General features: G+C 46.3%; 2 protein-coding genes across 13 annotated transcripts in view; one reads left to right on the forward strand and one right to left on the reverse strand.

Annotated features, from left to right (window-relative positions):
• The window catches only part of gabpb1 (GA binding protein transcription factor subunit beta 1), a 95,175-nt gene extending 92,771 nt beyond the window's left edge, over positions 1–2,404 (reverse strand). For 4 of the 6 annotated variants that reach the window (XR_010969741.1, XM_068018319.1, XM_068018318.1 and 1 more), the window contains exon 1: positions 2,296–2,404. The gene's annotated coding sequence lies outside the window, so the exon portion shown is untranslated. Of the gene's footprint in view, positions 1–1,820; positions 2,049–2,295 lie in introns of those variants that run through there. The other 2 variants (XM_068018320.1, XM_068018316.1) reach the window with 2 other exon arrangements.
• Positions 1,960–24,505, forward strand: part of usp8 (ubiquitin specific peptidase 8) — an 86,246-nt gene continuing 63,700 nt past the window's right edge. Inside the window, exons 1-3 of one of the 7 annotated variants that reach the window (XM_068018307.1) lie at positions 1,960–2,230; positions 19,982–20,171; positions 21,770–21,914. In XM_068018307.1, the coding sequence (XP_067874408.1) occupies positions 20,068–20,171; positions 21,770–21,914 (249 nt within the window). In that variant the 5' untranslated portion in view covers positions 1,960–2,230; positions 19,982–20,067. The other 6 variants (XM_068018310.1, XM_068018308.1, XM_068018313.1 and 3 more) reach the window with 6 other exon arrangements.

Raw genomic sequence — 24,505 nt, forward strand, 5'->3', positions numbered from 1 at the left:
ATCTGCAAATTTGGAGATATTACATTTAGTTCCACGGATCACAATCATTAATATATATTGTGAATAGCTGGGTTCTCAGCACCGATCCTTGCGATATCCCACAGGTCACTGCCTACCATTCGGAAAAAGACCCATTTACCCCTACTCTTTGTTTCCTGTCTGCCAACCAATGTTCTATCCATCGCAATACACTAACCCCAATCCCATGTGCTATAATTTTACATGCTAATCTCTTATGTGGGACCTTGTCGAAACCCTTCTGAAAGTCCAAATAAACCACATCCACTGGCTTCCCCTCATCAACTCCACTAGTTACATCCTCAAAGAATTCTAGCAGAATACTCTAGAATTTTCCCCAGTACCGACGTCAGGCTGACTGGTCTATAATTCCCTGTTTTCTCTCTACCTCCCTTTTTAAATAGTGGGGTTACATTAGCTACCCTCCAATCTGTAGGAACTGTTCCAGAGTCTATAGAATCTTGGAAGATGACCACCAATGCATCCACTATTTCTAGGGCCATTTCCTTAAGTACTCTGGGATGTAGATTATCAGGCCCTGGAGATCTATCGGCCTTCAATCCCATCAATTTCCCCAACACCATTTCTCTACTAATACTGATTTCCTTCAGTTCCTCCCTCTCACATTTCTGGTATGATATTTGTGTTCTCCTTTGTGAAGACAGAACTAAAGTATGCATTTAGTTGGTCAGCCATTTCTTTGTTCCCCATAATAAATTCCCCTGTTTCTGACTGTAAGGGACCTATATTTGTCTTCACCAATCTTTTTCTCTTCACATACCTATAGAAACTTTTAGAGTCAGTTTTTATGTTCCCCGCAAGCTTACTCCCGTACTCTATTTTCCCCTTCTTAATCAATCCCTTGGTCCTTGGAGAATCAGCAGGAAAGTCAGCCAGAGGTCCCAATTGTGCTCACTGCTGAAGAGTGAACTATTTGTCATTAGATAAGGACTGGATGGAGTTAAGCTGTTCTGCCTCTCAATATCAAACAGGGAACTGGCTCTCACTGTTCTGATGCACACAGAATCTGGCTATTGGAATAAAGTTAACTGCAATGTACACCAGCATGAGTCACCACCATCATAGCATAATTTCACTGCATCTGCTATCACTATCCAAAAAACCACACCACTATTCCATTTTATCTTTAATTTCTCAATTCTTCCTCATACTGTTCTGCTGGCATATGCTCCCAGATCTTTGGCAATTTCACACAGAATTTGGACAGGTACATGGGTGGCTGTAATCCAGCCTGACTCCAATTTTCACTTTCTCCACTCTGACAGTCAAAATACCCAAATTCTCTCTCCAAACTATGTTCAGAAAACTATAGAAGAATGGTTTCATGGTCACCATTAGATAAGCTTTTAATTCAAGACTGAATTCAGATTTCACCATCTGCCATGGTGGGATTCATACCCATGTCCCTGGAACATCAGCCTGGGCTCTGAATTACTAATCCAGTGACACTACCATTACACCACCACCACCTCCTCTAAATACAAGTTTTTTTTCTTCAAGTAACACCATGGGATCTTTCATATCCAGCTGTGAGTATGGAGTTTCAGCTTAACAGCTCATCCAAAAAACAGATCAGTCTATGGGGCAAACACCTGTATGTCAGGGCATGATTCGCACATTGTTCTGGGGCATTTACACCCAGTTCTGCCCAAGCTTGACAAGGCACTGACTTTGGGGAGGAAATGAATTATATTAGAAGTCTCAGTTGTAGGGAAACCAGCCGAGACCCCTGACAACATGATATAAATGAGGGCTTTTTGGGCCCTTGCCCCAACATTTACCCCCTCCCCTAGCCAGTAATCCCGGGTGGACTCGGCTTCACTGGGCGACAGGCCTCACTCCGGGAGACCAGAAACAAGCGCCCGAGCCTTCAGGTTATAACAGTGAGTGCCTCCAGCGCCCAGCACCGGCGGCAGCGCCTGGATCCCGGATCCCGAGGCCCCGCTCCCACTTGACTGGGAATCACAGGAAGCGGGCGGGCGGCCCGGGGCCCGGCGCCTTTCCGGGGGAAGTCCATTATTCTTTCAGGCACCGAGAGTAAGAGATCAACTTCCACATCCGGTAGGCCATCGCCTGAGCGTGACCTGGAAAAGCTTCAGCCGCCCGCCCCACACCGGCACAGAGAGAACGCGGAGCTCGGCCCCCGGCCTCCGACAGGCAGCCAGCGCTTCAATTCCCGGCTCCGTACTCGGTAAGCAGCGGGGGTGAGAGCGGCAGTCGGAGTGAGTGAGCACGGCGCCCGGGCCTCACACCTACCTCGGCGGGCTGGATCGGGCGGCCGCTGGCGGGAGAAGGCCCCGCGCACGGAGCCAGCGCAAAGCGGACCGCGGAGGGCGAAGGTGGGCGCACGTGACCCGGCCCGCGCGCTCAGGCTGCCCGCCGCCATCTTGGTCAAGGAGCTAACAACAACAACCTGCATTTACATAGCACCTTTGATGTTGTAACATGTCCCAAGGCACTTCACGAGCTACGGAAGTAGGTGTTGGGTCAGCAAGCAAAAAGCCTGATCAAAGAGGTAGGTTTTAACGACCAAGTTAAAGGAGGAAAGTTTAGGACCCAGGCACCTGAAAGCACGACCACCATTGGTGGAGCGATGGAAATCCAGGATGGACAAGAGGCCAGCATTAGAGGAGCACAGAGATCTCAGAGGGTGGGAGGAATTTTATGTTCCCCCCTGTACTGGGATCAGAGGCCAGGAGAACATTTAATCTGGCATGGGTGAGGGGGTGGTGGTGTGGGAAGCACTGCCACCTTCCCATTCCTCCCCAATTAAGTCTGGGGTGGGAAGGCCTGTGAATGGCCTTACTGCCCACCAATTGAGACCCTTAAGTGGGCAATTAATGCCCAGTTAAGGGCCTCATCCCACCACCGCTGGAATTAGCCCAGTGGCAGGCAGACCTATTGCCGCACAGGGAGCACACCAAGCAAATCCATGCAGGTTGTTTGCCGGCTCCGTAGCAAGTCCCCTGCTCGAATGCACTTAGTGCCTGATCGAGGGACCTGGCATCGGGAAGGGGGGGCCCACTGAGAACGAACGCCCTGCCCTTGCTGCCAACTCCCTCCCCTTCCCAATTCTTCCCCCCTCCCTCCCCCAGAACTCCACTTCTGATGAACGGTCACAGACCTGAAACGTTAACTGTTTCTCTCCATGGATGCTACCTGACCTGCTGATTATTTCCAACACTTTCCGTTGTTATTTCAGATTTCCTGCATCTGCAGTATTTTGTTTTTATTTTACAGCACAGAAGGGGGCCATTCAGCCCATCGTGTCCGTACCAGTTCTCTGCAAGAGTACCTCACCTCGTCCATTTGCCTGCCTTTTCCCATAACCCTGCAATTTTTTTCTATTCAGATAATTATCCAATTCTCTTTTGAATGCCTCGATTAAATCTGCCTCCAGCACACTCTCAGGCAGTGCGTTCCAGATCCTAAACACTCGCTGTGTAAAAGGTTTTTCCTCTATGGTGATGTTGCTTCTTTTACCAATCACCTTAAATCGATATCCTCTGGTTCTGGATCCTTCTGCCAATGGGAAAAGTTTCTCCCAATCTACTCCATCCAGACCCCTCATGATTTTAAGCACCTCTACCAAATCTCCTCTTAATCTTCTCTTTTTTTTCCCCCAAGGAGAATAGCTCCAGCTTCCCCAAACTATCCGTGTAACTGAAGTTGCTCATCCTTGGAAGCTTCTCGTGAATCTTTTCTGCATCCTCTCTATGAACATCCTTCTGAAAGTGTGGTTCCCAGAACTGGACTCACTGCTCTAGTTCAGGCCAAACCAGTGTTTTATACAGGTTTATCATAACTTCCTTGCTTTTGTACTCTGTGTCCTTATTTATAAGCCTACAATTCCATATGCCCTATTAATCACTTTCTCAACCTGCCCAGCAACCTTCAATGATTTGTACACATATACCCCAGGTCCCTCTGCTCCTGCACCTGCTTTAGAATTGTACCCTTTATTTTATATTGCCTCTCCTCACTCTTCCTACCAAAATGAATCACTTCGCACTTTTCTGTATTAAATTTCATCTGCCACTTGCCCATTCCGCCAGCCTGTCTATGTCCTCTTGAAGTTGATAACTATCCTCCTCACTGTTCACAATACTTCCAAGTTTTGTGTCATCCGTAAATTTTGAAATTGTGCCCTGTATACCCAAGTATCGGTCAATTACGGGGAGGTGGTGGCGCAGTGGTATTGTCACTGGACTAATAACCCAGAGACCCAGGGCATTGCTCTGGGACAATTAATAAAAAATACAGAATTTAAAGCTAGTCTAATGATGGCCATGAAACCATTGTTGATTGTTGTAAAAATCCAACTGGTTCACTAATGTCCTTTAGGGAAGGAAATCTGCTGTCCTTACCTGGTCTGCCTACATGTGACTCCAGACCCACAGCAATGTGGTTGACTCGTAAAAGCCTCTGAAATGGCCTAACAAGCCACTCAGTTGTACCTAACCCCTACAAAGTCAATAAGGAATGAAACCGGACAACCAGGCTTGGGCTGATAAGTGGCAAGTAACATTCGCGCCACACAAGTGCCAGGCAATGACCATCTCCAACAAGAGAGAATCTAACCAGCCCCCCTTGACATTCAGCAGCATTACCATCGCTGAATCCCCCACCATCAACATCCTAGGGGCTACCATTGACCAGAAACTGAACTGGAGTAGCCATATAAATACCGTGGCTACAAGAGCAGGTCAGAGGCTAGGAATCCTGAGGCGGGTAACTCACCTCCTGACTCCCCAAAGCCTGTCCATCATCTACAAGGCACAAGTCAGGAGTGTGATGGAATACTCTCCACTTGCCTGGATGGGTGCAGCTCCAACAACACTCAAGAAGCTCGACACCATCCAGGACAAAGCAGCCCGCTTGATTGGCACCCCATCTACAAACATTCACTCCCTCCACCACCGACGCACAGTGGCAGCAGTGTGTACCATCTACAAAATGTACTGCAGCAATGCACCAAGGCTCCTTAGACATCACCTTCCAAACCCGCGACCTCTACCACCTAGAAGGACAAGGGCAACAAATACATGGGAACACCACCACCTGCAAGTTCCCCTCCGAGTCACACACCATCCTGACTTGGAACTATATCGCCGTTCCTTCACTGTCGCTGGGTCAAAATCCTGGAACTCCCTTCCTAACAGCACTGTGGGTATACCTACCCCAAATGGACTGCAGCGGTTCAAGAAGGCAGCTCACCACCACCTTCTCAAGGGCAATTAAGGATGGGCAATAAATGCTGGCCTGGCCAGCGTCGCCCACATCCCATGAATAAATTTTTTTTTAAACCATCTGGCATCGACCTGGGCACCAGAAACAACAACGACAAACCCTGCCAAGTCCTCCTTACTAACATCTGGGGGCTTGTGCCAAAATTGGGAGAGCTGTCCCACAGACTAGTCAAGCAACAGCCTGACATAGTCACACTCACGGAATCATACCTTACAGACAATGTCCCAGACACTGCCATCACCATCCCCGGGTATGTCCTGTCCCACAGGCAGGACAGACCCAGCAGAGGTGGCTGCACTAAAATAAAAGCAAAATACTGCAGATGCTGGAAATCTGAAATAAAAACAAGAAATGCTGGAATTATTCAGCAGGTCTAGCAGCATCTGTGGAGAGAGAAGCAGAGTTAACGTTTCAGGTCAGTGACCTTTCATCAGACCTGGAAAAGGTTAGAAATGTAATAGGTTTTAAGCAAATAAGGCGGGGTTGGGGCTAAAGATAACAACAGAGAAGGTGTTGATAGGACAAGGTCACAGAGAATAACTGACCTGAAGGTCATGGAGCAAACGCAAAGGGTATGTTAATGGTGTGCTGAAAGACAAAGTGTTAGTGCAGAGATGGTGTTAAATGACAGAATAATGAACAGTCCTGGCCAAAAGCACAAACATGAAAAAAAAACTGTGGGTAGGCACATGTTAAAAAAAAATGAATGATGGAACAAACTAAAATGAAATTAAAAAGTAAAACTGAAAAAAAAGGGGAACAGTCATGCTCTGAAATTATTGAACTCATTGTTCAGTCTGGTAGGCTGTAGTGTGCCTAATCGATAAATGAGATGCTGTTCCTCGAGCTTGCATTGATGTTCTCTGGAACGCTGCAGCAAGCCCAGGACAGAGATGTGGGCATGAGAGCAGGGGGGGAGTGTTGAAATGGCAAGCGACAGGAAGCTCGGGATCATGTTTTCAGACTGAGCGAAGGTATTCCGCAAAGTGGTAACCCAATCTACATTTGGTCTCCCCAGTGTAGAGGAGACCACATTGTGAGCAGCGAATACAGTATATAAGCAAATAGCTGCTACACTTGAAAGTATGTTTGGGGCCTTGAAAAGTGAGGAGAGAGGAGGTGAAAGGGCAGGTATTGCACCTCCTGCGATTGCATGGGAAGGGGACGGGGGTAGTGGAGCAGTGGACCAGGGTGTTGCAGAGGGAACGATCCCTTCGGAATGCTGACAGAGGAGGGGAGGGGAAGATGCGTTTGGTGGTGGCATCACGTGGACGTGGTGGAAATGACGGAGGATGATCCTTTGGATGTGGAGGCTGGTGGGGTGGAAAGTGAGGACAATAGGAACCCTGTCGTGGTTCTGGGAGGGAGGGGAAGGGGTGAGGGTAGAAGTGCGGGAAATGGGCCGGACACGATTGAGCGCCCTGTCAACCACAGGAGAATCCTCAGTTGAGGAAAAAGGAAGAGGTGGCAGCACAGTGGTATAGAGTCGGGAGGGAGTTGCAAATGCATCTGTCCATGACAGTACTGGTAGGAGTGACCACTGCACAATCCTTGTGGAGAGCAAGTGCCGTCTTCACATTGAGGATACCCTCAATCGTGTTGTGTGGCACTATCACCGTGCTAAATGGGATAGATTTTGAACAGATCTAGCAATGCAAAATGGGGCATCCATGAGGTGCTGTGGGCCATCAGCAGCAGCAGAATTGTACTCAACCACAATCTGTAACCTCATGGCTCAGCATATCCCCCACTCTACCATTACCATCAAGCTGGGGGGACCAACACTGGTTCAATGAAGAGTGCAGGAGTGCATGCCAGGAACAGCACCAGGCATACCTCAAAATGAGGTGTCAACCTGGTGAAGCTGCAACCCAGGACTACTTACGTGCCAAACAGCATAAGCAGCATGCGATAGACAGAGCTAAGTGATCCCATAATCAACGGATCAGATCTAAGCTCTGCAGTCCTGCCACATCCAGTCGTGAATGGTGGTAGACAATTAAACAACTAACTAGAGGAGGTGGCTCCACAAATATCCCCATCCTCAATGATGGGGGAGCCCAGCACATCAGTGCAAAAGATAACACTGAAGCAGTTGCAACAATCTTCAGCCAGAAGTGCCAAGTTGATGATCCATCTCGAGGCCCTAGAGGACTATAGAAAGTGTAGGGTGGCAATTAAAAAAGTAATTAGGAGAGGGAACATGAAAAAACACTGGCGGGCAAGATAAAGGAAAATCCTAAGGCGTTTTATAAGTATATTAAGGGCAAAAGGATAAGCAGGGAAAGAGTAGGGCCCATTAGGGACCAAAGTGGCAATATGTGTGTGGAGCCGGAGGACATAGGTGAGGTTTTAAATGATTACTTTTCATCTGTGTTCACTATGGAGAAGGACGATGTAGGTGTAGAGATCAGGGAGGGGGATTGTGATATACTGGAACATATTAGCATTGAAAGGGAGGTAGTATTAGCTGTTTTAGCGGGCTTAAATGTGGATAAACCCTCAGGCTCAGATGAGATGTATCCCAGGCTGTTATGTGAGGCAAGGGAGGAGATAGCAGGGGCTTTGACACAAATTTTCAAATTCTGTCTGGCCACAGGAGGGGTACCAGAGGATTGGAGGACAGCGAATGTGGTACCATTATTCAAGAAGGGTAGCAGAGATAAACCAGGTAATTACAGGCCGGTGAGTCTAACATCAGTGATAGGGAAACTATTGGGAAAAATTCTGAGGGACAGGATTAATCTCCACTTGGAGAGGCAGGGATTAATCAAGGATAGTCAGCATGGCTTTGTCAAGGGGAGATCGTATCTAACTAACTTGATTGAATTTTTCGAGGAGGTGACTAGATGTGTAGATGAGGGTAAAGCAGTTGATGTAGTCTACATGGACTTCAGTAAGGCTTTTAATAAGGTCCCGTATGGGAGATTGGTTAAGAAGGTCAGAGCCCATGGGATCCTGGGCAATTTGGCAAATTGGATCCAAAATTGGCTTAGTTGCAGGAGGCAGAGGGTGATAGTCAAGGGTTATTTTTGCGAGTGGAAGCCTGTGACCAGTAGTGTACCACAGGGATCGGTGCTGGGACCCTTGCTGTTTGTAGTGTACATTAATGATTTAGATGTGAATATAGGAGGTATGATCAGTAAGTTCGCAGATGACACGAAAACTGGTGGTGTCGTAAATAGTGAGGAGGAAAGCCTTAGATTACAGAATAATATAGATGGGCAGAGCAGTGACAAATGGAATTTAATCCTGAGAAGTGTGAGGTGATGCATTTTGGGAGGACTAACAAGGCAAGGGAATATACAATGGATGGTAGGACCCTAGGAAGTACAGAGGGTCAGAGGGACATTGGTGTACTTGTCCATAGATCACTGAAGGGAGCAGCACAGGTAGATAAGGTGGTTAGGAAGGCATATGAGATACTTGCCTTTATTAGCCGAGGCATAGAATATAAGAGCAGGGAGGTTATGATGGAGCTGTATAAAACACTAGTTAGGCCACAGCTGGAGTACTGTGTACAGTTCTGATCACCACACTATAGGAAGGATGTGATTGCACTGGAGAGGGTGCAGAGGAGATTCACCAGGATGTTGCCTGGGCTGGAGCATTTCAGCTATGAAGAGAGACTGAAAAGGCTAGGGTTGTTTTCCTTAGAGCAGAGAAGGCTGAGGGGGGACATGATTGAGGTATACAAAATTATGAGGGGCATTGATAGGTTAAATAGGAAGAAACTTTTTCCCTTAGTGGAGGTGTCAATAACCAGGGGGCATAGATTTAAGGTAAGGGGCAGGAGGTTGAGAGGGGATTTGAGGAAAAAAAATTTCACTCGGAGGGTGGTTGGAATCTGGAACACACTGCCTGAAGAGCTGGTAGAGGCAGGAACCCTCACAACTTTTAAGGAGTATTTAGGTAAGCACTTGAAATGGAATAGCATACAAGGCTATGGGCCAAGTGCTGGAAAATGGGATTAGAATAGTTAGGTGCTTGATGGCCGGCACAGACACAGTGGGCCGAAGGGCCTGTTTCTGTGCTGTATAACTCTATGACATCTTGGCCTCCTGAAGTCCCCAGCATCACAGATGCCAGTCTTCAGCCAATTCGATTCACTCCGTGTGATATCAAGAAACAACTGAAGGCACTGGATGCTGCAAAGGCTATGGACCCTGATAACATTCTGGCAATAGTACTGAAGACCTGTGCTCCAGAACCTGCCGCACCCCTAGCCAAGCTGTTCCAGTACAGCTATAACACTGGCATCTACCTGGCAATGTAGAAAATTGCCCAGGTATCTCCTGGACACAAAAAGCAGGACAAGTCCAACCCGGCCAATTACCACCCCATCAGCCTACTCTCGATCATCAGTAAAGTGATGGAAGTTGTCATCAACAGTGCCATCAAGCGGCACTTGCTTATCAATAACCTGCTCAGTGACGCTCAGTTAGGGTTCTGCCAGGACCACTCAGCTCCAGACTTCATTGAAGCCTTGGTTCAAACATATACAAAAGAGCTGAGCTCAAGAGGTGAGGTGAGAGTGACTGCCCTTGACATCAAGGCAGCATTTGACTGAGTATGGCATCAAGAAGCCCTAGTAAAACTGAGGTCAATGGGAATCAGGGGGAAACCTTTCCGCTGGTTGAAGTCGTAAAAAGCACAAAGGAGGATGGTTGTGGTTGTTGGAGGTCAAACATCTGAACTCCAGGACATCATTGCAGGAGTTCCTCAGGGTAGTGTCCTAAGCCCAACCATCTTCAGCTGCTTCATCAATGACCTTCCTTCAATCATAAGGTCAGAAGTGCTTCAGTTGACTTCCACCACACTCTCCGACAATGCATTCCAGACCTTAACCATTCACTGCACGAAAAAGATTTTCCTCATGTCATTTTTGCTTCTCTTACAAAATACTTTAAATCTGTGCCCTCCCATTCTCGTGCCCTCAGTTTCTCTCTATCTACTCTGTCCTGACCACTCATGATTTTGAATACTTCTATCAAATCCCCTCTCAGCCTTCTCTTCTCCCAGGAAAACAGTCCTAATTTCTCCAGTCTATCTTCATAACTGAAGTTCCTCATCCCTGGAACCATTCTTGTGAATCTCCTATACTCCAATGCTCTCGCGTCTTTCCTAAATTACGGCGCCCAGAATTGGACACAATACTCCAGCTGAGGCCGAACTAGTGTCTTATACAAGTTCAACATAACCTCCTTGCTCTTGTACTCTGTCCCTATTAATAAAGCCCAGGATACTGTATGCTTTATTAACCACTCTCTCAACCTGACCTGCCACGTTCTATGACTTATGCACACATACACCAGGTCTCTCTGCTCCTGCACCCCCTTTAGAATTGCAATCTTATTAACCACACTCCGTGCATTTACACTTATTAAAATGAACAAATAGAGCATTGTGAGCTAGGAGTGCAGAAACAGACCTTTTGTTACTGCTACTTTCATGCATCCCATTATGTTATTTCCACTGTAGCATTGTCCTGCTTCACAGGTTCACTCACCTCTGAGTAGGAGGTTGTGGGTTCAAGTTCCACTCCAGAGAATTGAAAATAAAATCCGAGCTGAGGGAATGCTGCACTGTTGGAGGCTTGGGTATGTGGGTGCAATTTCAAAATTTTTCAGATGACAAAAAACGTAGAAGTATTGTAAACTGAGAGGAGGATAACGATAGACTTGAAAAGGACGTAAACAGGCTGATGGAATGGGTGGTCTCGTGGCTGATATAATTCTGTGAAGTGATGGTAGGAAGAATGAGAAGAGACAATATAAAATAATGGATACATTTTCAAAGGGGATGCAGTAGCAGAGGGTTCTGGGGGTATATGTGGACAAATCATAGGAACATAGGAGCAGGAGTAGGCCATTCAGCCCATTGAACCTGTTTTGCCATTCAATTAGATCATCTACTTCAATGCCACTTTCCCGCGCTATCCCCATATTTCTTGATGCATTAGTATCCAGATATCTATACATTTCTGTCTTGAACTTGCTCAATGATTGAGCTTCCACTGCCCTCTGGGGTAGAGAATGCCACTGATTCATCACCCTCTGAGTGAAGAAATTCCTCCTCATCTCAGTCTTAAATGGCCCACCCCTTATTCTGAGACTATGTCCCCTGGTTCTAGACACCAGCCAGGGGAAGCATCCTATTTACATCCACCCTGTCATGCCCTGTAAAAATTTTGTATGCTTCAATGAGATGACCTCTCATTCTTCGAAACGCTAGAGAATACAGGCCAAGTTTCTGCAATCTCTCCAAATAAGACAATCCTGTCATCCCAGGGATTAGTCTGGTGAACCTCCATGCTCTCCCTCTATGGCAAATATACCCTTCCTTAGATGAGGAGACCAAAACTCGACACAATACTCCAGGCGCGGTCTCACCAAGGCTCTATACAATTGCAGCAAGACTTCTTTACTCCTGTACTCAAAACCCCTTGTGATGAAGGCCAACATACCATTTGCCTTCCTAATTGCCTGCTGCACCTGCATGCATGCTTTTAGTGACTCATGATAAAAGACACCCTGATCCTTTCCAACCTCTCATCATTTAAGAAATACTCTGTCTTTCTGTTTTTCTACCAAAGTGGATAACTTCACACTTATTCACATTATATTCCATCTGCCGTGTTCTTGCCCATTCACTTAGCCTGTCCCAGTCCCCTTGAAGCGTCCTTGCATCCTCCTCACAACTTACATTCTTAGTTTTGTGTCATCAGCTAATTTGGAAATATTACATCGTTGAAGTTGGCAGGGCAACTTCAGAAAGTAGCTTTGAAAAGGGAATTAGCTATTTATCTGAAGAGAAAAAATTTGCAGGGCTATGGGAAAAAGGTGAAATGTAACCATTCTATGATTACAAACAATGGTACAAGTATAAATATACGCTTGTGCAGTACTTTTTCTACTACAGTTAGGGCATGTAGTGTGTCCTAGGCCCAAGCGTCTTCAGCTGTTTCATCAGTGACCTTCCTTCAATCACAAGGTCAGAAGTGGGGATGTTCGCTGATGATTGCACAATGTTCAGCACCATTCACAACTCCTCAGATACTGAAGCACTCCGTATAGAAATGCAGCAAAACCTGGACAACATTCAGGCTTAGGCTTAGTGGCAAGTAACATTCACAGCGCACAAGTACCAGGCAATGACCATCTCCAACAAGAGAGAATCTAACCATCTGCCCTTGAGATTCAATGGCATCACGATTGCTGAATCCCCCACTATCAACATCTTGGGGGTTACCATTGCCCAGAAACTGAACTGGAGTAGTCATATAAATACCGTGGCTATAAGAGCAGGTCAGAGGCTGGGAATCCTGAGGCGAGTAACCCACCTCCTGACTCCCCAAAGCCTGTCCACCATCTACAAGGCACAAGTCAGGAGTGTGATGGAATAATCTCCACTTGCCTGGATGGGTGCCGTTCCAACAACACTCAAGAAGCTCGACACCATCCAGGACAAAGCAGCCCGCTTGATTGGCACCCCGTCCACAAACATTCACTCCCTTCACCACCGACGCACAGTGGCAGCAGTGTGTACCATCTACAAGATGCACTGCAGCAATGCACCAAGGCTCCTCAGACATCACCTTCCAAACCCACAACCTCTACCACCTAGAAGGACAAGGGCAGCAGACTCCTGGGAACACCATCATCTGCAAGTTCCCCTCCAAGCTACACACATCCTGACTTGGAATGATATCGCGCCGTTCCTTCACTGTTGCTGGGTCAAAATCCTGGAACTCTCTTCCTAACAGCCCTATGGGTATACCTACCCCATGTGGACTGTAGCGGCTTAAGATGGCAGCTCACCATCATCACCTCAAGGGCAATGAGAGATGGGCAATAAATGCTGGCCTGGCCAGCGATGCCCACATTCCATGAATGAATAAAATGTGGTAAAATGAGATGCCATAGCCACTGTTGTGGCAGGTCAGCAATTTCTATTGGATAACACTGAGTTATAGAAACCAGGTGATTCTCATTTCAGTTTGGAAATTAAATCCAGGTGGTTTATAATATGGATGGAAAAAAACTTGCATTTATACAGCACCTTTCATGACCACCAGACGTCTGAAAGCGGTTTACAGCCAATAAAGTACTTTTTGAAGTGTAGTCACTGTAGTAATGTAGGAAACATGGCAGCCAGTTTGCACAGAGCAAGCTCCCACAAACAGCAATGTGATAGTGACCAGATAATCTGTTTTAGTGATGTTGGTTGAGGGATAAATATTGACAGGACACCAGGGAGAACTCCCCTGCTCTTTGAAATAGTGTCATGGGATCTTTTACATCCACCTGAGCAGGCAGATGGGGCTCCGATTTAACGTCTCATCTAAAAGACGGCACCTCCAACAGTCCAGCACTCCCTCAGTACTACACTAGAGTGTCAGCTTGATTTTTGTACTCAAGTCCTGGAGTAGGGTCTGAAACCATAATCATGTGACTCTAAGAGGTGAGAGTGCTACCAACTAAGCCACAGCTGACACCTCACTGATCGGAAACACCAGATTTACACCCAGATAACAAGTTGAAAATCACTTGTGAAATTGTCAAATGAATGGAGTTAGAGGTAAGTGGCCCATGTACAGAAATTCTTCTGTATGTATTTATATTGAAAACTGCCAATTAAAGTTGTCACACTACAATTGCACCTGCCAGTGGTAATATTGCAGTACAGCATTACCTATTTACATATACTTGTGGACAGAGGATTGTCTGATAATTAAACATCAGAAAAGTCACAGACCTGAAACGTCAACTCTGATTCTCTCTCCACGGGTGCTACCTCACCTGCTAAGTATTTCCAGCACTTTATGTTTTTATTTCAGATTTCCAGCATCTGCAGTATTTTCCTATAATTAAACAAAGTGACTCCTGACAACGCAGCGGCCCGCTGACATCATCAGAGCGCTCTAAGCTGCGCACATGCGGAAACAGTTTCCTGCTCTCAGAGATGCTGTGCATGCTCAGCCTGCGTCTTGCCTCGCCAGGACTAACTGGCGCATGCACAGGAAAGCACTCTCCCCCGTTGGCCACTGATTCCAGGCTGCTCTCTCACTCGCTCCTCGTTCCCCCTCCTCTCTGGCCGCTCATTCCCCTCTGCCCCCCCCCCCCCCATGGGTCGTGTCTCCTGGATCCAGCATTCGGGCTCGGCTCGGGTCGGGCTGGACTTGGACAGTGCTGCCTTACTCCAGGAAGTAACTTTCAATTGAACATTCAGGAGTTCACGGTGGGGAATGTGCAGGCCGGACCTCACACTCTGCAGTAAAGCCTGGCTGCCCTATCAAACCTGACTACATGTTGTCAGGTTCGGGTCGGGTCGGACTTTTTAAAAAATTAAAGGACTTGGGCCCGGTTCAGGTTGGCTGTTGTCGGGTCGGCTCGGGTTGAGTTTTAATTTTATACCCGAGCCAGGCTTTACAACTTCTCCTTCAACTCCATTCACTTCCTTCAAGTAAAAGGCATTGCTATGGGTACCCACATGAGTCCTAGTTATGCCTGTATTTTTGTGGGATATGTCGAACATTCCTTGTTCCAGTCTCTTCCCCCAACTCTTTTTCTGGTACATTGATGACTATATCGTTGCCGAATCCTGCTCCCACCTGGCACTGGAAAACTTTTTTTTATCAACTTTGCCTCCAATTTCCACCCTGGTCTTTTTCCGACACTTCCCTTCTCTTCATCGACTTCTCTGTCTCCGTCTCTGGTGATAGGCTGTCTACTAATATTCATTCTAAGCCCACCGACTCCCACAGTGACCTCGACTACACTTCTTCACACCCTACCTCCTGCAAGGACTCCATTCCATTCTCCGTCTTCGACGCATCTGGTCTGATGATGCAACCTTCCACGACAGCACTTCTGATATGTTTTCCTTTTTCCTCAATCGAGGATCCCCCTCTCCCCCCCCCCCCCCCCCCCCCCCCTGTGGTTGACAGGGCCCTCAACTGTGTCCGGCCCATTTTCCGCACCTCTACCCTCACCCCTTCCCCCCAGAACAGTGACAGGGTTCCCTTGTCCTCACTTTCCTCCCCACCAGCCTCCACAGCCACGTCCAGCATGATGCCACTACCAAACACATCTTCCCCTCCCTTCCCCTGTCAGCATTCCGAAGGGATCGTTCCCTCAGCGACACCCTGGTCCACTCCTCCTTACCCCCAACACCTCGTCCCCTTCCTACGACACATTCCCATGCAATCGCAGGAGGTGTAATACCCGCCCATTTACCTCCTCTCTCCTCACTATCCAAGGCCCCAAACACTCCTTTCAGGTGAAGCAGCGATTTACTTGTACTTCTTTCAATGTAGTATACTGTATTCGCTGCTCACAATGTGGTATCCTCTACATTGGGGAGACCAAACGCAGATTGGGTGACTGCTTTGCGGAACACCTCCCCGCAGTCCGAAAGCATGACCTCGAGCTTCCAGTTGCTTGCCATTTCAACACTCCCCCCTGCTCTCATGCCCACATCTCTGTCCTGGGATTGCTGCAGTGTTCCAGTGAACATCAACACAAGCTCGAAGAACAGCATCTCATTTACTGATTAGGCACACTACAGCCTGCTGCACTGAACATTGAGTTCAATAATTTCAGAGCCTGACTGCTCCCCCCTTTTTTATTTTTAGTTTTATTTTATACTTTTTATTATTTTAGTTTGTTCCATCATTCTTTTTTTTTAAACCATGTGCTTGCCCATTGTTTTTCATGTTTGTGCTTTCGGCCAGGGCTGTTCATTATGCTGTCATTTAACACCCTATCTGCACTAACGCTTTGTCTTTCACCATTAACACACTCTTTGCCTTTTGATCAGTTATTTTTTTTAAGAGATACAGCACTGAAACAGGTCCTTCAGCCCACCGAGTCTGTGCCGAACATCAACCACCCATTTATACTAATTACCATTAATCCCATATTCCTACCTCATCCCCACAATTCCCCTACCACCTACCTATACTAGGGGCAATTTACAATGGCCAATTTACCTATCAACCTGCAAGTCTTTGGCTGCGGGAGGAAACCGGAGCGCCCGGCGAAAACCCACGCAGTCACAGGGAGAACTTGTAAACTCCACACAGACCGTACCCAGAATTGAACCCGGGTCGCTGGAGCTGTGAGGCTGCGGTGCTAACCACTGTGCTTCCCATTGTGATCCTGCCCTATCAACACCTTCCCTTTTGTTATCTTTTGCCCCACCCTCGCTTTATTTGCTTAAAACCCATTACATTTCTAACCTTTTGCCAGTTCTAATGAAGGGTCATTGACCAGAAACGTTAACTCTACTTCTCTGTCCACAGATGCTGCCAGACCTGCTGAGTATTTCCAGCATTTTTTGTTTTTATTTCAGATTTCCAGCACCTGCAGTATTTTGCTTTTAGTTATGGCACTGAAACGTGACTGAATTATGGAGGGTGTGCAGCACTGTCTGGGGTGCTGCCTTTCTGATGAGAGTTTAAACAGTCCAATGTTCTCCAAGTTTGGAAGGTCCATTGTGTGCTGCCATGGGTTGAATTTGTTTTTCTGTGATAAATTGAGCAGTGCCATTTTTAATCCTGGCAGCTGCCCAATAGGCATTGTTATTATTTGCGCATGTGCTATTACAGCGCCACCTATAGCCCTGTGGCAAGACTGCGCAGGCGTATGGACGCTGCTTGGGGCAAGAGTGTGCGCAGGCGTAATGACGCAGTTCCCCTTTAGTAAGATGGTCGGCGCGCCGGCGCAGTAGTGACATCATGTGATGTGGTTGGGAATTGGTCGCTCTGTTGTTGTTTGGATTGGGGTGAGGCCTGCTCTGCCCCCGGGTCCGCACTGCCACCTGGTCCCTTGGCCTGCTCTGCCCCCGGGTCCGCACTGCTCCCTTGGCCTGCTCTGCCCCCGGGTCCGCACTGCTCCCTTGGCCTGCTCTACCCCCGGGTCCCTTGGCCTGCTCTGCCCCTGGGTCCGCACTGCCCCCGGGTCCGCACTGCCACCTGGTCCCTTGGCCTGCTCTGCCCCCGGGTCCGCACTGCTCCCTTGGCCTGCTCTGCCCCCGGGTCCGCACTGCTCCCTTGGCCTGCTCTACCCCCGGGTCCCTTGGCCTGCTCTGCCCCTGGGTCCGCACTGCCCCCGGGTCCGCACTGCCACCTGGTCCCTTGGCCTGCTCTGCCCCCGGGTCCGCACTGCTCCCTTGGCCTGCTCTACCCCCGGGTCCGCTCTGCCCCCGGGTCCCTTGGCCTGCTCTGCCCTTGGGTCCGCCCTGGTCCCTTGGCCTGCTCTGCCCCCGGGTCCGCTCTGCCCCCGGGTCCGCACTGCTCCCTGGTCCCTTGGCCTGCTCTGCCCCGACACGGTGCGTCTACTGGTAGCTGTGTGAGTGTGTAGGGGTTGTGCAGTAACGTAGTCAGTCGCTGGGCCTCTGGTGCCGGGGCTTTTCCTGCTTTAGCCCCTGGGAGTGGGCTCTCCTCATCGGTCGGGGCCGGTTGTCATTTCAGAGCAGTTTGTAACCGGTGTGGTTGGAGCCGCTGAGTTTGGGGTTAAAGGTCCTGTCGGAGCCGCTGTTTATCTGACTCTTATTGTGGATGTTAGTGGCGTCTTCAATCAATCTAAAAGGCCATGTCTGAATGCTGTGTTAATATATTTTTGTTCCCTATCTGTTTTGAGTAATACAAATTGGGATTAAAATGATTAGGCTGAGAGAGCTGATGAAATGGTGTATTGCTAAAGGAATGTTTTGGCTGAAATACTGTGCTTAGAGCCTGTATTTCCTACAACTGATGGTTGCCTAATATTGGCCAAAACTGCTTGAAATACTAAACAGATGTTTCCTCACAATAAGGTGGAGAGGAGATTTTGTGATCAACCCACCACAAGCTGACTTGCTCAATTGTTAGTGAATACCTTGAAATGCACTGTTCTGTTCTGATGAAAGGTCGTAGGCCTGAAATGTTAACAGTTTCTCTGTCCACAAATGCTGCCTGACTTGCTGAGTATTTCCAGCACTTTTTGTTTTTATTCCTTAACAATTGGTTTTTTACAAGAAGGTGGCTAGATGTGGGTAAAGCAGTTGATGTAGTCAACATGGACTTCAGTAAGGCTTTTGATAAGGTCCCGCATGGGAGATTGGTCAAGAAGGTAAGAGCCCATGGGATCCAGGGCCATTTGGCAAATTGGATTCAAAAGTGGCAGGGGGCAGGTGATAGTCGAGGGTTGTTTTTGCGATTGGAAGCCTGTGACCACTGGTGTACCACAGGGATCTATGCTGGGACCCTTGCTGTTTGTAGTGTACATTAATGATTTAGATATGAATATAGGAGGTATGATCAGTAAGTTCACAGATGACATGAAAATTGGTGGTGTTGTAAATAGTGAGGAGGAAAGTCTTAGATTACAGGACGATATAGATGGGCAGAGCAGTGGCAAATGGGATTTAATCCTGAGAAGTGTGAGGGGGTGATGCATTTTGGGAGGACTAACAAGGCAAGGGAATATACAGTGGATAGTAGGACCCTAGGAAGTACAGAGGGTTAGAGGGATCTTGGTGTACTTGTCCATAGATCACTGAAGGCAGCAGCACAGGTAGATAAGGTGTTTGGGAAGGCATATGGGATACTTGCCTTTATTAGCTGAGGCATAGGATATAAGAGCAGGGAGGTTATAATGGAGCTGTATAAACGCTAGTTAGGCCACAGCTGCAGTACTGTGTACAGTTCTAGTCGCCACACTATAGGAAGGATGTGATTGCACTGGAGAGGCTGCAGAGGAGATTCACCAGGATATTGCCTGGGCTGGAGCATTTCAGCTATGCAGAGAGACTGGATAGGCTAAGGTTGTTTTCCTTAGAGCAGAGAAGGCTGAAGGGGGACCTGATTGAGATATACAAAATTATGAGGGGCATTGATAGGATAGTTGGAAGAAACATTTTCCCTTAGTGAAGGGATCAATAACCAGGGGCCTAGATTTAAGCTAAGGGGCAGGAAGTTTAGAGGGGATTTGAGGAAAAAAAATTTCACCCAAAGGGTGGTTGGAATCTGGAACACCCTGCCTGAAGAGGTGGTGGAGGCAGGAACCCTCACAACATTTAAGAAGTATTTAGATGAGCACTTGAAATGCCATAGCATACAAGGCTACGGGCCAAGTGCTGGAAAATGGGATTAGAATAGTTAGGTGCTTGATGGCCGGCACAGACACGATGGGCCAAAGGGCCTGTTTCTGTGCTGTATAACGCTGACTCTAAGCATGTTTTCAGCCCACCTTCAAGGTTATGGACCAACAGATTTAATGATTTTTTTAAGGCACTAATGGGTGGTCTCATAAGCCTTAAATTCTTTCAGTTCCCAAGTACTAATTTTGTTTTCTATTAATGTTCAGATTTGTTTCATCAAGTTATTTCTGCTGAATAGGTGATCACTGAGCAGGATTCTCCTCTCTCAGTGGTAAGGATGGAATTGGCCCCACTTTGGGCATGTCGCAACCTTGATCTATTCTCAGGGCTACAGTTTGTGTTTTATTTGCTGTCCAAATTCTGCTTGCGGTTGAAGAAACTCTAGGGTGTGTAGTTTTTGTTCTGTACTTGGCTGTTGATATATTTGAAGGATACATTAGCATAAAAATATTTTCCCCAAAGCTGTCCATTTTCTTGCACTGTCAGACCCATTATGTCCTGAGTGAGTACTTAGTGATATAAATGATTTTCTTTTTTTCCCCTGCAGACGGAGTCTATATATTTGCTGTTTAAAACATATAGAGGAAGACCAATTCTGTCCAGAACCAATTAAGAAACCACAGTTTTTTCAAAATGCCTGCAGTATCAAGCGATGTGAAGGAGTTGTATCTGTCTACATGCTTGGCTGATCTTAATAAGAAAGCAGAAGTGAAACTGGAACAGAAAAGCACCAAAAAGTAATGGCATGTGTATTAGCATTGAAATGTTTTTTTAAAATATAAGTAAATATCTGAAAAAGCTCAGTTATTAGAGAAATACTTAACCATGCAGACTAGAAGTGTTCGAAGAAAAAAGTAATTGAGTGTGCCAATTGTGGGTTTCCTTTGTAAGTAGTTGTGATCTGGAATGCGCTGCCTGAAAAGGCGGTGGAAGCAGATTCAATAACTTTCAAAAGGGAATTGGATAAATACTTGGACAGTTTGCTGGGTTGTGGGGAAAGATCTATAAAGACCTAACACAGATATGCTGAGCTGAATGTCCGCATTCTGTACTGTATGATTGGCTGCCTTAGGGTTTGAGTCACAAGCTGTATTTTGCAGGTCAGGCAGCATCTGTGGAGAGAAAAACAGTTAACATTTCAGGTCTGTGACCTTTTGTCAGAACTGTCTCAGACGTGAAACATGAACTCTGTTTTTCTCTCCACATATGCTGTCTGAGGTCATTCCGAAACTTCTGTTAATTTAAGTGATCTGTGTTTCAACTTCTATTATCTTTCATGCTTGGATTCTAATTGGCAGTTATTAAACCCTTCCCCACCACTACCTTGTGTTCAGATTGTGGTCTGCAAATACTGAATCCCCACTACCTAGCGCTGCAGATTGGGTAATACGAGAAGAGTTAATGTTGAAAAGCCATTTTAATTTTTGTATTTCTTGCATGAGCATATTTAAAATTGGGAGTGTGTACATAAGGTTGCTGGGAGGTGTGTTGCTTTAGCCTGATCGAGGTAATGGAACTCGGTAACCCCTTTGTTACCTTTTCCGTGGCTATAGGCATTAACAGTTTAAATAAGATTTCCCCACCCCCAAAATCAACAGCAAAATGAACACACAATGCATATCCAGTTTCTCGTAAAGGTTTTTTTTTAAGAGATACAGCACTGAAACAGGCCCTTCGGCCCACCGAATCGGTGCCAACCAACAACCACCCATTTATACTAACCCTACAATAATCCCATATTCCCTACCACCTACCTACACTAGGGGTAATTTACAATGGCCAATTTATGCTGGTCATTCTTATCTTCCCTGGACACACCAACAAATTGGGATGTGGTTCCATGGCTGTTAGTCACTTGGGGTTGCTTGTTCAAGTGGCTAGTAAGTGCATGAGCCTAGAATGCTGGTTGACTATTCAACTCTGGCAGCATCACAGCCAAGCCTGATCTGGTTTTCTCTCAATGCACCAGACATGTATATTCCAGTGCGAGTGAGTGGTTGTGACCAGGAGCAAACTCTTCAGCCCAGAAGTGCAAAGGCTGATGCTGGTAATCCTGCTGCCTCAGTCAAGCTTGTCTAACTCAGCACAAAGTGAAAATCAAATATGGTTCTTCCTACTCTGTATTGCTCAGTGACCTATTGCTTTAACCAATTGAGTCATTTGGTGAAGCTTTAATATTGCTTGAAGCCCTGATGAGACTCTATACGGTCATGCATCTGAGCGAGTACATTTTGTCAACAGTAAATAGTCAAGGAAGCTTGTTGGCACTGTCTAACCTATTATAGCCAATAAGGATATAGTCTTTATCGAAATAATTTTCCCTTTCGTTTTCCAGCTATGTTGCTAGTGCCTGTAAAATTTTCAAGGCTGCAGAGGAATGTCGATTGGATAGAGATGAGGAAAAAGCATATGTCCTTTATATGAAGTATCTGACTGTGTATGATCTAATTCGGAAAAGGACTGATTTCAAACACCAACAGGTACTTGGCTATTATGTGCAGTACTGTACAGCTTCTATATAGCTGCCATAGTTAAGGCACATGCAGGAGTATACTCATTCCAGTGACCTATTGCTGACACTCTGCTCTTTCTCCACATGTTTTGTGTAATTAAAGCTGTTACTTTGGGTGTTTTTCAGAAAACTGCCAGATGTAAACAACTGTACTCGGGAACTTATTGTGCGGCCTTTTCCTTTGACTATTAGGATGCGTTTTATTGCCAGATTTCTAAGAATTGTGATCAGCTTTATTATCTTGGTTCTAACTTTTAAAATTGTGTGCTGTTTAACCTGTTGGGGTCTGTGCATTGGGCGTTGGAACATATGAATTAGGGGCAGGAGTAGGCCACTCGGCCCTTCGAGCCTGCTCTGCCATTCAATAAGTTCATGGTTGAACTGATTACTCCACATTTCCACCTACCCCCGATAACCTTCCTCCCCCTTGCTCAAGAATTTATCTACCTCTGCCTTAAAAATATTCAAAGACACTGTTTCCACTGCCTTTTGAGGAAGAGAATTCCAAAGACTCATGACCCTCTGAAAGAAAAAAAATTTCCTCAACTGTCTTAAATGGGCAACCCCATATTTTTAAACAGTGACCCCTAGTTCTAGATTCTCCCACAAGGGGAAACATCCTTTCCACATCTACCCTGTTAAGACCCCTCAGAATCTTTTATGTTTCAATCAAGTCGTCTCTTACTCTTCTAAGTTCCAGTGGATACAAGCCTAGCCTGTCCAATCTTTCCTCGTAAGACAGCCTACCCATTCCAGGTATTAGTTTGGTAAACCTTCTCTGTACTGCCTCCCAACACATTTACATCCTTCCTTAAATAGAGAAGTTGGTGGTGTCTCTGATTCCAGAAACTGTTATACTCTGCCCACATGAACTGTGAAAACATCTAGCAGTAAATTCTGGGGTTTGTCCTAAGTTTGGCTGGTGCATCTCCTACAGTAACTACACTTCAAAAATACTGCATTAGCTGTAAAGCACTTTGGGACTCCACCCCTCTGTTCTCAGCAAATCCCAAAATGTTTCAAGCAATTAATTATTTTTAAAGATTAATATGCTGCCACATTAAGCAAATATTGGAAGCTAATTCAGGCACAGTAAAATCTCTCAAAACAAATGAGATGAATGATCAGTTAATCTGCTTTTGCTGGTATTGGTTGATGGATGAATTTGGTCATGAGTAAGACTCTCCTGTTCTTTGAATTGTGTTGTGGGATCTTTCATTCACATGAATAAATAAGACAGGACCTCTCATTCAAAATAGAGCCAAAAGAATACCCATTTGAGTGCAGTATTGCATTACTGTCAGCTTAGATTATTTGCTGAAGTCCTCGGGGAGATACGGTGAGAGTGCTACTAATATAGCCAAACTGACCTTTGCTATAATCTGCTTTCTTTTTCAAGGCTGCTGCTGTCAATAGAATGTTTTTTTGTTAACCATTCTTGGGATATTGGGGTTTCTGGCAAGGCTGGAATTTATTGCTCATGCCTAGTTACCCTGAACTGAGGGGCTTGCTGGACCACTTCATAAGGATAATAGAGTGTCAACCATATTGGTGTGGAACTAGTTCTTTGTATGCCAAACTGGGTAAGCACAACAGATTTCCTTCCCTTGAAGGATATGAGTGAACTCAGCCTAAAAATCTGACAGTTTCATAGTCGCTTTTACTGATGCCAGTTCTTTTTCATTTCCAGATTTTTAAAAACTAATCAAATTCTCAGACCCATTCTTGGATTACTGGTCTAGTAATATAACCACTGCACTACCACACTTCTAACTACTACACTACTGTACCCCTAAATAGAGGATCAAATTCCTCCTCTTTAATGAAAAGCCGGATACTGTCTTTTTCCACGATAGACCTTCTGAGAAAACCACAGGCTGTGCAGCTTTAAAACATGATAGAATTAGAACATTAGAACATTACAGCGCAGTACAGGCCCTTCGGCCCTCGATGTTGCACCGACCTGTGAAACCATCTGACCTACACTATTCCATTTTCATCCATATGTCTATCCAATGACCACTTAAATGCCCTTAAAGTTGGCGAGTCTACTACTGCTGCAGGCAGGGCGTTCCACGCCCCTGCTACTCTCAGTAAAGAAACTACCTCTGACATCTGTCCTATATCTATCACCCCTCAACTTAAAGCTATGTCCCCTCGTGTTTGCCATCACCATCCGAGGAAAAAGGCTCTCACTATCCACCCTATCTAACCCTCTGATTATCTTATGTCTCTATTAAGTCACCTCTCCTCCTCCATCTCTCCAACGAAAACAACCTCAAGTCCCTCAGCCTTTCCTCGTAAGACCTTCCCTCCATACCAGGCAACATCCTAGTAAATCTCCTCTGCACCCTTTCCAAAGCTTCCACATCCTTCCTATAATGCGGTGACCAGAACTGCACGCAATACTCCAGGTGCGGTCTCACCAGAGTTTTGTACAGCTGCAGCATGACCTTGTGGCTCCGAAACTCGATCCCCCTACTAATAAAAGCTAACACACCATATGCCTTCTTAACAGCCCTATTAACCTGGGTGGCAATCTTCAGGGATTTATGTACC

This window comes from Heterodontus francisci, chromosome 38 (genome assembly GCF_036365525.1).
Source record: "Heterodontus francisci isolate sHetFra1 chromosome 38, sHetFra1.hap1, whole genome shotgun sequence".
Classification (NCBI taxonomy): domain Eukaryota; kingdom Metazoa; phylum Chordata; class Chondrichthyes; order Heterodontiformes; family Heterodontidae; genus Heterodontus; species Heterodontus francisci.